Source organism: Capronia epimyces, assembly GCF_000585565.1.
Source record: "Capronia epimyces CBS 606.96 chromosome Unknown aczIQ-supercont1.1, whole genome shotgun sequence".
NCBI lineage: Eukaryota > Fungi > Ascomycota > Eurotiomycetes > Chaetothyriales > Herpotrichiellaceae > Capronia > Capronia epimyces.
Window position 1 is genome coordinate 3,568,013 of NW_006912904.1, and position 14,145 is coordinate 3,582,157.

Genomic DNA, 14,145 nt, shown 5'->3' on the forward strand with positions numbered 1-14,145 from the left:
GGCAGTGCCTCTAGTTAGCACCTAGTTCAACAGCGAACATAAACAGGATGACATGTAGCTGTCAATGGGCGCGGCCTGACATCTAGCAGAGGAAAGACATCACCCCCTGACGCTCAGCCTCAGAGTGGTATCTCCCGGGTAGTAACATGATTTGACTGTACGGATGCCGCAGGCGGTGCCCACTTTCTGCAGGTACCAAGGAGATCTGCACATGCATCGACTTTGCTCCACCGCCACTTTTCTGTACACAGTATACTCAAAATGTAGTACTCAGTACGGACATACAACCTCCTCAACCACCCTCCGACCATAGCATTGCACGACATACTCCTGCTGACACCATGGCCAAGACACATTCGGAGTCCTCTGAGGACTTCGAGTTCATTGAAACGCCAGCTGCACCGTCGCCGCAACCTGCTGAAGACTGCGGTGTCCGTACTACTGCTGTATGTTTGGTGCCTGAGAGCTTCCCCCGGCTTGTTGTACAGAGACTTATGACCATCAGTATCCCGCAATCAAGAATGCCCCTCTGCCTGCCGACGGTGCTGGCAGCGAATCGTTCAACAACTACGTATTGATTGGCCTGTTGATCGTCGTACCTGCGTACCTAGCTCGACAGCTCCATGGGGGACTGTACACCACCCTCTTCCTTGCCACCCTTACCTCTATCCCTATTTTGATGGGCTTTTGGACCGTAGCGTCTTCACTGTCTCCTCGGAAAAACGAAAAGGCCCTACTGCCGGGACGTCCTATCGAACACTACTTGCATTTCCGCAGTGAAGAGGACCGTGCTAAATATCATGGCAAGCACCGCATACCAATGGAGACATTCCACGAAATGTACTTTGACCAGAAGGTTGACTTCAAAGGAGACTGTCTGGACGCCTTGGAATACAGGCACGACTGGGCCAACTTTCGATTCACCCTGAGCCTGTTCAAGTTCTTCTTCACTGGTATGATCCCTGAGGTCATCATGCACACGCGCTCTCAGGACGAGGAGCAGGTTCGGGATCATTATGACCGTGGGGATGACTTCTACAGCTGGTTCCTCGGTCCTCGGATGATCTACACCTCTGGCATCATCTCGGACATCCACCGGGAAGAGTCGCTGGAGGAACTCCAGGATAACAAGCTTGCCATCGTCTGCGAAAAGATTGGCCTACAAAAAGGAGAGCGTATGCTCGATATTGGGTGCGGATGGGGCACCTTGGCCAAATATGCGAGCGTCAACTACGGTGCTCACGTCACCGGCATCACCCTCGGCCGCAATCAGACTGCATGGGGCAATAACGGTCTCAGAAAAGCCGGCATTGCGGATGACCAGAGCAACATCTTGTGCATGGATTACCGCGACATCCCGGTCCCCGAGGGTAGGTACAAGAAGATTACCTGCCTCGAAATGGCCGAGCATGTTGGTGTCCGGCACTTCGGGGCGTTCCTGACCCAAGTCCACAACATGTTGGATGATGATGGTATCTTCTTTCTGCAATACGCCGGACTGCGCAAGTCGTGGCAGTATGAAGACCTCATCTGGGGCTTGTTCATGAACAAGTACATCTTCCCCGGTGCGGATGCCTCGACTCCGTTGGGCTTTGTCATCGACAAATTGGAAGGAGCAGGATTCGAGGTCAAGGGCATTGACACGATTGGCGTTCACTATTCAGCCACTTTGTGGCGATGGTACCGAAACTGGATTGGCAACCAAGACAAGGTCAAAGCCAAGTATGGCGAACGGTGGTACCGCATCTGGGAATTCTTTCTGGCCTTTTCCACCATCATCTCTCGCCAAGGTAGCGCCACGTGCTTCCAAATCACGTTGGTCAAGAATATCAACAGCACGCACCGTATCGAAGGTGTCGAGACCCAGTTCGGTTTGCACGCAGCGCTGCAGGCGGGACGGACTCGCTTGGGGGCATTGAAGACGGGTCTCGGTGTGAACGCACTCGGGAATGCTGTCAAGAGTGAATAGAATAAGACCGGTGAACGCAGCCCGGCAGGTCTGTTGATATGTGATTCCCGAACGGCCCAACGGGGTGTCATCATGACCATTCATGAGGAGGGGGAGCAGGCAGAAGGGAGGGCAAAAATTTAGAATACCAAGGAAGAATAGATGTGGCTCATATAGTACGGTAGCGTGAGGTGTGGCTAGTGAATGCATATGCTGTAATGTCGATTCTACGCGACAACCGTGCTCGTATGACAGTGTGAGAGGGGCCGGAACGGAGCTCGCCCAGTAGGTACTGCCTTGATCGTCTTCACGACAGCAGGTCTTGTCCATACGGGTCCAGCGAGCAGAGCAGTTGTGTATCGCGCGGCATTGAGAGTCGACGGCCTTACCGGGCAGCTTTCCCACCCTGTCCGTGCCAGTGGAGGTTGAGGCTAAGCCAAGGAATGCTTTTTCTCTAGTAGCAGTGTTGACTCTTGAGTTATCCGTGCACTCCGAGCACTAACTACTCCATAGTTAGTGCACCACAGCAATATGACGATGCACACCAATATGATAACGTGGTAAGCGCACCATGAGGTTTTATGATGTTTACAGGCGCCACAGTGCTAATATTCTATTGTACATGATGCAAATCCTTAGTAAATTAGTACTATGATAGCATCAAGTCTAATTTTTCATTACTCGACGTACGGTGGTTGAGATGATTGCGATCTCATATAGCACAACCGAGCGAGGTTGTCAAAGTGCTCAAATCGCAACAGGTGGTGTTGATATAATATCGATTGAGATCGACTGTTGATGGTGCCGTACGGTGGTGTCGTACTATAGGTATATATATAAGCGCTTACAGCCATTTCTGAGACGTCGTCGTCGCCCTATCGTCGTCGCCGACGCCCTCGGCGGCGCTCTCGGCAGAGAAGTTCCTGAGTATCTTGATAGCAACCTGCCTATTAAGCGCCTCGAGTGCTTGTTCTCTCGTCTGGTAACGACCTTATAGGCCCTGCTAACGCTAGTCGAGAAGCCGGTCTTATATATATAGGAGATATCGTCGTCGATGATCGCGTACTCCTTGATCTTCTCAAAGCGCTCGAAGTGCGCTGTAATCGAGTTATAGTGGTCAGTCTCGAGAGATAGACGATACGTACTAACAGGCTTTCTCTTCCTGACGATAAGCTCGGGATACCTGGCCAGAAAGCGCCTGGTCTATTCATGAGAGAGTGCTGGGAGTGCTGGTGGGCTATCGATATTCTTATGCTCGTACGCCTGTTGTAAGATATGATTAGCCATCTGACTATAGGGCGTACGGATAGGCCGAGGTCGTTATAGCGCTTTATAAGTGTATAGAGAGCACTCTCCTGCTTAACTGAGAGCCTCTTATTATGTCCACCTCTTGTTGGCGCGCCTGGAAGGCCTTGGAGCCTCCTCCGTACGCGCTGATAAGGAGCATCGAATACCTCCGCGGCAGCCTTGATATTGCTATATTCGTCACGTTCGTACGCGTTATATGCCTGGAGGACCCTCTCCTCAATCAATTGAGCGTTGGAAGGCATTGTTGGTTGAGATATTACGCGTTTTATTGAGAAGTTGTTGAGTTAACTACAAAGTTATCATATTGGTGTGCATCGTCATATTGCTGTGGTGCACTAACTACCTTATGGAGTAGTTAGTGCTCGGAGTGCACGGATAGTGATATTGTCATTAGCATCTTGAGAGTTCGTCCGACACCACGTTTCCACCCACGTGGCTTCTGGGAGGAGAAAGGCACGTCGGCATCAGCTAGCTGTGTCTGGGTAAGGGTAGAACACTGGCCACGGGGAGGCCAGACCCGGAAAGGGGCCGTTTGGAGTGAGGGAAATGCATGAAATGCCTGATTTTTTTATGCACTACGGAGTAGACATTAGACGTTACCTATACTACAGCCCTTCTGTCAGTGTAGTGATCCAAGAGTATCGAGTGGATCTTAGATCTGATATGCAGGTGTACTGTGGTTGCAGTGGGTAGCTCTACCACCTTGGTGCCAGATCCATTTGAAAAGGCAATAGCTCGTGGCAGTAGTGTGGTGAGAGAGGAGTCTGTGTCGGTACCGGTACAGGTACACAGAGGCCAAGGACCAGAATCGCAACCACAACGGTGGTCCCTTGAAAGCCATTGCGGGCGATCTCGGTGTTGCACGGACACTATATCAGAGTAGATGTGCCATTTTTTTCTTTTCAGGTTGTGATCGTGTTGTAGGATCAGTGGGGGTCGTGGTGGTCGCCACAACACGTTTGTATCCATTATTTGTTACGTAGCTGTATCCGTACTCTGTAGAGTTGGGTTTCCGTAATCAGGTGAGCTTGCTGAATACGACTGCCTGCTCCAGCTGGTAGGGACCGATTTGCTCTCTTGTATCGAGATCAGGCTGGTAAAGCCGTGCTCCGTAGTTTGGTGATAGTCACGATCATCGTCCGACCAGCAGGAGGTATCTGTGCCGAGCGAGATCGAGATGTGGTGGAGGACTGCGTCCGATTGTTTCTGGATTCTGAACGTCGATCAGGAAGGCGAGAACGAGGGAGCAGCAGCCTACCTCGGATGATGCCGTGCCGCGGGCTGGATGGTTCAGAATGCTTGATCACTTGGACTTTTGAGCCAAGCGAGCGCTGCAATGTTCGCAACCGAACCGAATCCGGTTCAGGAGATGGCCACTGCCGACCAGGCGGCATGAGAATGAGAGTCAGACTCGGCAAGACGCAGCCTAGCAAGTTGGAGGTGGGGATGGAGTGTAATTGTATTCTCGACACGTGGGACTCACCTTTCGTCGCCCTCGATCAAGTCGGAGCTTAGTTTAGCATGGGCGTCAATGCAACACCGGCGCGTCGACTTTAGGCAACCGATCAGAGTGTCGGAGAAAGCGTGTCGGGAGCAGCAGCAGCAGTTGGACGGAGTACTGCTTAGTACTCCAGAGTCTGTAGAGTACCTTAGGTAGGGACCCAGGCAGGTACTTTTTAGTCGTCGCAGTGCGCAGTGTGCAGTAAGGTTGTGGTTGTGGTTGGTTGTAGTAGCGGGTTGTTCTTGCCTTTTCTGGTGCCGTGTTACTCAGACGTTGGTTCACAGCCAATCAAGAGAAAACGTGTGCAGAGGCCGACCTGCCAATAGCCAGCACGTGCCTGCGCTAGAGCTGCATCGGGCAAAGCGGCTATCAACTCGACCCCCGCCCTCGTCCTCGTTCTCATCCGGCCCTGACCCTCCCTGACCCTGACCCTGTCCCCATCCCCGTCCTTTGTCTGATCTGCTTGATCTCCGGTGCTGCGCATGTGTCAGGCAACTGCACCGCAGGCGACAGACGAGACGAGAAGAGAGGGATCGATATTGCAGATCCACGCTCATCTCTGTCGGGCTCTCTTTCCTTCACGAGATCAGCCTAGTCGCGCGTTATACGATGCGATACGATGCCAAACGGACTGCCAATCGCGAGGGACGATCAATTCGCGCGGCTCTCAGTCAGTGCACGTTCCGTTATCACCGGCTTTGGTTCGCTGCCCTGCTCCCTATCGCGATCGCGCCTTGTGAGCCCGTGGGTTAATGATTTCTGATTTCTGATTTCTGAAGTAACACCACTCTGGACGGCGCGCTTGGCTGCTTCCACTTCCACGCCTGAGCTTTCTTACCCCAATCCACCGCCGTACAGGCTTCTCGAACGAAGTGGCACCTGCAAGCGATGGATCTAGCCACGAGAAGTGGCCGAGATGGTGCGATACAGGGGGCGACCCGATTGAATTTTGCACCAACAGTCAACGGAGAGCAAATCTCTGGTGCTGCCCTCCCGTCCCATACTGGGCCCCTTGTGCCTTTTTGAACGCTGCGTGCCTATTGATGCCTCCCTCATTGGCCCAGGCCGGTCGAGAGCCCGGCCTAAACAGGGTCTATCGCCAGTCTTTAGGACCCTGTTCGGCGTGGGCGATGCCGCTCACCTACAACTCTCGAGGACTCACGTTGAGGCTTGAGTTTGCTATGCACGAATCCACTTGCTCCTCGATGGACCCGCCCGACCTTTTCTTTTCTTCACCCCATAAACAGATACTATATATGTAGGACACGCCGACCGACCTTGGTGTGGTGCCGCCGACTCCTTTTCCCACACCTCTTGTTGGGAACAAGCTTTCTTGTCTCTTCTTGACTTCCTTGGTCCTTGGAAGCTTCTGGGCAACCGGCTGCACGCGATGGCTACCAAAACTGCGGGCGGCAATGCTGCCTTCCACAACTTCCACAACGACTTTGCCCATATCCAGGACCCCAATGAGCGACGACGGCTGGCCCTGGCCGAGATCGACAAGGCTCCCTTTGGCTGGTACCATGTCCGCGCCATCGTCGTCGCCGGGATTGGTTTCTTCACCGACTCCTACGATATCTTCGCCATCAACCTGGTCACGGCCATGTTGGGTGTCGTGTACTGGCAGGATGCTCCCAATCCCAAAAACGCAGGCAAAATCCCGTCCAACTCCGACACCGCCATCAAGGTCGCCACCTCCGGCGGTACTGTCATTGGTCAGGTGGCATTTGGCTACCTTGCCGACGTGGTCGGCCGAAAGAGAATGTATGGCCTGGAACTGATCCTGATTATATTTGCCACGCTCGCCCAGGCTCTCTCGTCGGATTCTCGTGCCATTTCGGTGGTGGGACTCATCATTTTCTGGCGTGTTATCATGGGTGTCGGTATCGGTGGTGACTATCCCTTGTCCTCCATCATTACTTCCGAGTGAGTTTTCCCCGATCATTGGCAATCACTGGCCGACCATGGCTGACCACGCCCTTCCAGATTCGCCACCACCAAATGGAGAGGTGCCATGATGGGCTCCGTGTTCGCCATGCAAGGTATCGGCCAGTTCACCGCCGCCATCGTGGCCTTGATCGTGACCGCCGGCTTCAAGCAATCTCTCATTACCGCCAAGTCCGTCGACCTTTGTGACGGCGTTTGTCTGCTGGCCGTGGACAAGATGTGGCGTGTCATCGTCGGGTTTGGCGCGGTGCCAGGCTGTATCGCATTATACTTCCGGCTCACCATCCCTGAAACCCCCCGCTACACGTTCGACGTGGCCCGAGACTCGGAAAAAGCAGTGGCAGATGTCCAGGCCTACAAGACGGGCATGCGCGAAGGCCATCCCGACGAGGTCAGCCGTGCCGCCGTCCTTCAAGATTCCCGTACGCGTCTGGACCCCCCCAAGGCTTCCTGGCGCGACTTCTGGCGCCATTACGGCCAATGGAGGCACGGAAAGGTCCTTTTGGGAACGGCTGGGTCCTGGTTCTTCCTCGACGTGGCTTACTACGGTCTCGGTCTCAACAACTCCGTCATCCTCAGCGCCATCGGGTACGCGAGCGGAAGCAACGTGTACCTGATTTTCCGCAACACCGCCATTGGCAACCTGATCATCGTCTGCGCCGGCGCCATTCCCGGGTACTGGGTCACCGTCGCGACTGTCGACACCATTGGTCGGAAACCGATCCAAGTGATGGGCTTCTCCCTCTTGACCATCATCTTTGTCATCATCGGCTTTGCCTACCACAAGCTCCACGAAGGAGGCCTGTTGGCTTTGTACGTCCTGGCCCAGTTCTTCTTCAACTTTGGCCCCAACAGCACCACCTTTATTGTCCCCGGCGAGTGTTTCCCCACCCGGTACCGATCCACCTCGCATGGTCTCTCCGCCGCCGCCGGCAAGGTCGGCGCCATCATCGCGCAGTGCGTGTTTGGGCCTCTTCGTACCAGAGGTCACCCGACCAAGGCGAACCCATCTCCCTGGCTCAACCACGTCATGGAGATCTTTGCCCTCTTCATGCTCTGCGGTGTCTTCACCAGTTTGCTCATCCCCGAGACTAAGCGCAAGACGCTCGAAGAGCTGGCCGGCGAAGTGCCTGGCACAAAGAACTACGATCCCGAGAGTGCCGGTCACCGCAGGGAGTCCTACGCGTCTGCCCACCCGGTCGCTTCGACTCCCGACGAGATTGCTGAACAGAAGCCGACCGTCTAAGCAGGCGAGCAGAAGGGTTGCATCCGCCGGCCTGTCCAGGTTGAAATTGTCCATCCTATGCCGCGGGAATAAACCTTGGGGGGTTCAGTGGTGGTTGCAGTACGTCCCAAACAAAATACCCAGGTTGTGAGGAGGGTGATGGTGTATGGGCTCATTGAGCAATGTGGATTACATATTTAGGAAGTATACTCCGTACGTATTCATTAATCGCCGGCGGCGAGGAGGTATCCTGGCCGCTTGTTCTTCTTCGTCTACTACCTTGTCTCTCACGCTTGGGTTCAATGCTGGGCTAGATATCGCGCACCGGTCCTACGGAGTACGTGCCCGGCTTGGCCGTCGCCTCTCAGGTCAGGCTGTCCGAGACCAATGATGACCTCCAGACCATTTGCATGGTGGCAGTTCTCCGTTCTATTGGACTCGTCAGGCCGGAGGGCCAAGGCACCCAATTCTTCGGAAACGATCCGGCGAGGGTTTCATAAGGTATGTGGCACCGCCTTGTTCCCAAGGGCCTAAGGCGTACTGGGGCTTAGGGCCCTTCGGCCTCCTTAGCCCTGGACTTCAAAGCCTTGTACCGCCAAGGAGCTACGCAGCAGTCGAGCTCGAGCTACAGCAAACGGGGGAGCATCATTGGACTGGGAGGGCAGCTGATAAAAGACTCATGCCGGCCATGACGCCGGAGGCCCAAGGCGTCTTTGCATTATTTGGTCATCAGTCTTCATACTTGATCCATCGTGTCTATCAGGGCAGCCTTCCAGAATGCAGGTACACAGTCCACGTTGCCGACTGCCCGCTCTTATTTGTCCGATACGAAAGCGTCTCACGGATCGAGCAAGTGGTTGCCTATCAAAACCGTGACAAGGCGATTGCTATCTCTGCCGCGCCCCTGCAAGTGCTGGGCGATGCTCGCAGCTAACCCGCCCCGTCTCCAATCCAAAGACATCAGCGGTGTCGTGAGAACGGAGAAGAGCTCCCCAGCTCCCATTTTGGTCATGATCGGAGCGTGTGCGCGCTCTCGATTCGTCCACGTGGTGCCGGATATGAGCAGCTTGGCTCGACCTGTACCTGAAGCTGCTTCGGCGTTCGGGATACGGCGGTACGAGTGCGAGCTCGAGCGCGAGCTACAAAACGTCGGCTTTTGTCACAAGATGCTTGGGGGTTCTCGGTCTTCTTCTACAAGTCGATTGACAAGATCGGCCTGCTCCCCTCACCCTCAATAGGCTCCAGCTCCAGCTCCAGCTTCTCTGCAATGCATGCAGCAGTCGGTCGTTTGGCCCTGACCGCCTGGGTCGCGGGCCTGGGCCTCGCGGGCGCCTTTCCTTTCGAGCGTCGCGGTGGACAGGGACAGAAGCCGGTTCCAGATGATTACTATGTCTCTCTAGGTCCTCGTCCATACTACCTCATCCAGAACATGACCGACGGACCCCTCAAGTCCAAGCTGGAGTCGTGTGAGAATGGTCCGTTTGAAGTCACCTCCTGGAGCATTGGACACAGGTACGCATTGCCCACCCGTGGTCTAGAAGCATGACACTGTCATATGCTCCCACCCATGTTCTCTAGAAACATGACACTGTCATATGCTGAGAGATCTCCATCATGGAACAGAGGGGGAGGCACTCTACAAATCCCGGAGGAGACGGTGCAGTCGACCTTGGCCGGAGCGAGAATGGGAGCCGGGATCTTGGAGTGTGACGTGTCTTTCACCAAAGATCGAGGCCTGGTGTGCCGGCACGACGTGTGTGATCTGCATACCACGACCGACATCTTGCTCCGGCCCGAGCTGGCGGCCAAATGCACGCGACCGTTCACTCCGGCCAACGCGACGCACGCGGCGTCTGCTCTGTGCTGCACCAGCGACATCACCACGGAAGAATTCACGTCTCTTTGCAGCAAGATGGACGGGTTCAACGCGACGGCCACGACGGCCGAGGACTTCCAACATGGGGTGCCCTTCTTCCGCACCGAGCTCTACGACACCTGTGGCCAAGTCATGACGTTGGACAGCTACATCGAGCTGGTTGATTCTCTGCCGGGCCATCGCAACTTCACGCCCGAACTGAAGACTCCTCCGGCGGCGGTGCCCATGCCGTTCCACGGCTACACGCAGGCCCAATATGCGCGGGACATGATCGACACGTTCATCGCGCACGGCATCAGCCCCGCGCGCGTCTATCCGCAGTCCTTCACGCCGGCCGACGTCTATCTCTGGCTGAACGAGTACCCGGCGTGGGGGGCACAAGCCGTCTTCCTCGACGAGGACGGCGACGACCCGGCCAACTTCACCACCGCCGTCAATCGTCTGCCTGCGCTCAAGGCCAGCGGGGTCAACATCATCTCTCCACCCATCAACTACCTGCTGGCCGTGGGCGGGCCGGACAACAAGACGGTCGTGCCGTCCGACTATGCGATTGTGGCTAAGCAGGCTGGCCTGGAAATCATCTCGTGGTCTTTTGAGCGTTCGGGGCCGCTGACCCGCGTCCTGGCTGATGATGATTATTACTATTCCTCCGTGGCTCCGATCATGCATTACGACGGCCAGATGTACGAGGTGCTGGATGTGCTGGGTCGTCAAATCGGTGTCAAGGCCATGTTCTCCGACTGGTCCGCTACCGTTACTTACTATGCCAATTGTTTTGGACTTAAGGGGCCGGGGCATTAGACAGACAAAACGTGGAAGGAGTTAGAAAAGACCTGGAAGGAGATGGGGAGGCGAAAACGGAGAGGGGGGATGAGGGTATGGTATCTATTGCCAATGCCAATGCCAATGCCATGCCAATGCCCTACAGCATCTCGCCGCAAGGGGATTCCAGTCTTGGGTCCAGCTCAGTCAGCTCAGCTCAGCTCAATGCCCTCTCGGGTCCACCAGCCAGTAGGGAACTATAGATAAATAGGTACATAGGTACATAAGGTAGATACTATAGGTACATAATACTACAGGTACATAGGTACATACTACTAGAGGTATATAAGTAATACAGTAACAACGCTACGGAGAACAGCTATACACCCAGCATTACATTAGGTTAAACTTCCAAGACTACATGTCCGGATAGGTAGCTAGGACCTGGTATACAGTATACAGTATATACTACTCCTTAATGCTAGTTCCACTGCCATTGACTACGCTACTATGCTACTACACTACTGCCCTACTGCCCTACTGCCCTCCTGTCCTACTGCCCTCCTGTCCTACTGCCCTCCTGTCCTACTGCCCTACTGCCCTCCTGTCCTGCACTACTGTACTACCGCACAGACTTGACTAGATACGAGCGACAAGACACTGTCTGACATCTATAGCCGACAAAACAAGCGAGCTGGGCGACCGTCAGGCCAGCCAACCCCAGGTTGTCATTAAGATACACGAACAGCGCCGAGCCAAAGGCAGAGTTTCCTGCAGAGTTTCATACAGAGCACTGAGTACTGTACTGCTGTGTCAGGCTTGGGGTGTCTATCATCCCCTAATCCCGATCCAGATGTCTTGGGCCAAGCTATAGCTATACCTCTTGAGACGCCATTGGTAGTGAACCTCGAAGCTATAGATAGCTATAGCTCTTCCACGTCTTTGGGAATGAACCTCCAACGCTCCAGACATGATACATAGTACGTGACCGACCCGACTCACTGTCAAACATGAAGTATTAGTGCCTGACCGACCCAACATGACAGCACTATCAAACAATGTTAATGGTAATGGTAATGGTAATGGTGCGAGCACTACATTGCGGAGCCATTGCGGTTGGGCTAGTCCTCCTCGCCGTTGCCATCACCTTCACCTTCGCCTTCGCCTTCTGTCTGTTCCACTTCTACGCGGCCAAGCCTGTCCAAGGGACCTGAAGAAGTGGCCCAAGCCCAAGAAACAGTCAGTAGCTGGAATCGTGGAATCGTGATCGTGGAATCGTGATCGTGGAAGTGGACTGAATAGACCATCTTCAACCGAGACGCCTACCCTACCTACGTACCTACATACCTACGTACCTATCTACCTACCTACGTACCTACCTACCTATATGCTGTACAGCAAGGGAAGGACACGGCCGACTTGAAGAAGGAATCCGTACTTGCTCAAACAGCAGCGGCGGTATATCGTGTTCGTGTTCGTGTTCGTGCTCATGTTCATGCTTGGTGCATCCGATCGGGTCAGTATCAATATCAATATCAGTATCATGTCAAACTTAGGCATTCCCAGCCTTGCCCTTCAACCAGAAAGCTGGTTTAGGCATGCTACACACACTATATAGCATGCGCTCCCCCTGCGACCCTTAATAGAGAACATGGAACATTTCAACCTTTGACATATCAGTGGTTTCTTCTGCATGTCATGTCAGGGTGTCAAAGGTTGAATTCAATGTTCCATGTTCACTATTAAAGGGGTATGGGTATGGGTATGGGGGGAGCCTGAGCCTAGACTATATATATAGGTGTGCCTATATTAGCCTTATAACAAGCCTTCTGGTTAAAGGACAAGGCAAGGCTGGGAATGCCTACTGTGATGTTAGTACCTTAGCCTGAGCCTCCTGTAAGTTTGACACAGGGTAGGTACTCTGAGTGAACTGATACTGTCGAGGCTATGGCTACCTATGGCTATGATATCGCTATGGCCCGCTCGCCGCGGAAAGGGGAAAGGAAAAAGGGGAAACCGCCCCCGACGGTCCAGCCTGACATCCAGCACGACATCCAGCACGACATCCACCATGCAGTGCAGATAGTGTCGTGGAGAACCCCATTTCCGTGCCGCCGCCCACCGCCCGCCGTTGCTGCTATCCAGGATTCCTTGCCGCTCTGAATGGAGGGTGGAGGGTGGAGGGTGACGATGGGTTCTTGATGAAAAGCTATGAATGTTTGAATGTCGTGTCAGGCAATGTTGTGTCAGGACAGGAGTAGGGGCGGAAAAGGAAAAGGAAAAGGAGAAGGAGAAGGAGAAGAAGGAGGAGAAGGAGAAAGACAGGCGGATATTGTACCGCTAGGCAAGATGTTGGTTGCTACATACATAGATATCATTGCTCATAGATATCATTGCTACATGGGTATCATTGATGTGATTATATAGCAACCCAAGATTAGATTCGAGGCGAGGCGAGTCTGGATCTGCCACTGCCACTGCCACTGCCACTGCCGCTCGCTATGCTTGGAATCTAACATGTTGCCTCTCTCTTGTCTCCGTCTTTCGTCTCCCTCCCCCTCACTCTCTGTGTGTAAGATGACAGGAATGTGCAGTCGTAGCCAGCGTCTGAAGAGCGCCGAGGCCAGATTCTCTCCTAGCCTCATGTGATCGCCGGCCTGGATCATGCTGAGTGGCTTGGCCGAGAGCACATAGCCGGACAGGACAAAGAAGACCGTGAGTAAGATGGAATGAATCGAGGATCCAAATGCATATGCAGATCCAGACCCAGACCCAGACCCAGACCCAGACAAATGATCGACCCAACTGTATTTCCAGCATTACCATCACCATCACCATCACCATTATTACCACTCGTCGCCACTATCCGGTGCTGGTGGTATTGATCCCCAAATACTGAGCGAGCCCAGCATCCTCTAGGGCCTTGATGACGTCGAGGCGGATGGTGACATTATTAGCTTGCAGGGCCTGCTCGTAGTAAGGCAGGTGTTTGCCGGCATAGACGCTGGTGTTGCCGACAATGTCGATGGGCAGAATTCCCGACTTGTAGTTGGTGAAGATGAGATCAACCACGGCGGTCTGGTTGGTGATGGCACGCATGGGGAAACTGTTGTTGCCGGGCTTGAGGAGCACATCGGGGAGCGTGGCGGTGCCGACCGGCAGACCAGCCACTGACATGGCCAGGCTGACGTTGCCGAGCTGGTAGGTGGCGATCGAGGGGTTCGGAATCGTCACAGTACCGTTGGCGTTGGCGCCGTCCGCTTGTGTGGTGGTGAGGATGGCGAAGTCGGTCAGAGTCAGACCTTTGAGGCCGTTCAAGCCTGCCAAGTGCAAATACCAATACGGGTTAGATAATGCGCATTAAGTGCAAATTAAGTGTAGAATGATGGTGTGGGTGAGTCTAGAACCCCTGGGCTGTTTTTGGTCATGTTGTGCATGGGCCAAAGTATCAAATCAAGTTTGATGGGATGGGGACAGAGACGGCAGGGACACACAACAGGGACACACAACAGGGACACACAACAGGGACACACAACAGGGACACACAACAGGGACACACAACAGGGACACACAACAGG

The 14,145-nt window shown here is 54.1% G+C and overlaps 5 protein-coding genes across 5 annotated transcripts in view; 3 read left to right on the forward strand and 2 right to left on the reverse strand.

Moving 5' to 3' along the window:
• Nucleotides 1-341: 341 nt before the first annotated feature.
• On the forward strand, nt 342-1,969 carry A1O3_01295 (cyclopropane-fatty-acyl-phospholipid synthase; the record flags this gene model as incomplete). Its single annotated transcript, XM_007731443.1, has 2 exons — nt 342-446; nt 506-1,969. 2 exons carry the CDS (start codon nt 342-344, stop codon nt 1,967-1,969), a joined length of 1,569 nt encoding a protein of 522 aa, XP_007729633.1.
• Nucleotides 1,970-2,792: 823 nt separating this feature from the next.
• On the reverse strand, nt 2,793-3,498 carry A1O3_01296 (uncharacterized protein; the record flags this gene model as incomplete). The annotated part of the gene is made up of 2 exons (XM_007731444.1): nt 2,793-2,927; nt 3,253-3,498. 2 exons carry the CDS (start codon nt 3,496-3,498, stop codon nt 2,793-2,795), a joined length of 381 nt encoding a protein of 126 aa, XP_007729634.1.
• A 2,649-nt stretch (nt 3,499-6,147) lies between these two features.
• A1O3_01297 (MFS transporter, PHS family, inorganic phosphate transporter) lies at nt 6,148-7,950 on the forward strand (the record flags this gene model as incomplete). The annotated part of the gene is made up of 2 exons (XM_007731445.1): nt 6,148-6,683; nt 6,744-7,950. 2 exons carry the CDS (start codon nt 6,148-6,150, stop codon nt 7,948-7,950), a joined length of 1,743 nt encoding a protein of 580 aa, XP_007729635.1.
• A 1,246-nt stretch (nt 7,951-9,196) lies between these two features.
• On the forward strand, nt 9,197-10,606 carry A1O3_01298 (glycerophosphoryl diester phosphodiesterase; the record flags this gene model as incomplete). The annotated part of the gene is made up of 2 exons (XM_007731446.1): nt 9,197-9,441; nt 9,553-10,606. The coding sequence occupies 2 exons, from the start codon at nt 9,197-9,199 to the stop codon at nt 10,604-10,606; spliced, it is 1,299 nt and encodes a 432-aa protein (XP_007729636.1).
• A 2,823-nt stretch (nt 10,607-13,429) lies between these two features.
• A1O3_01299 (uncharacterized protein) overlaps nt 13,430-14,145 on the reverse strand; it is a gene marked incomplete at both ends in the record, with an annotated part of 1,583 nt that continues 867 nt past the window's right edge. Inside the window, one exon of the mRNA XM_007731447.1 lies at nt 13,430-13,887. Coding sequence (XP_007729637.1) covers nt 13,430-13,887 — 458 coding nt within the window. The remainder of the gene's footprint in view (nt 13,888-14,145) is intronic.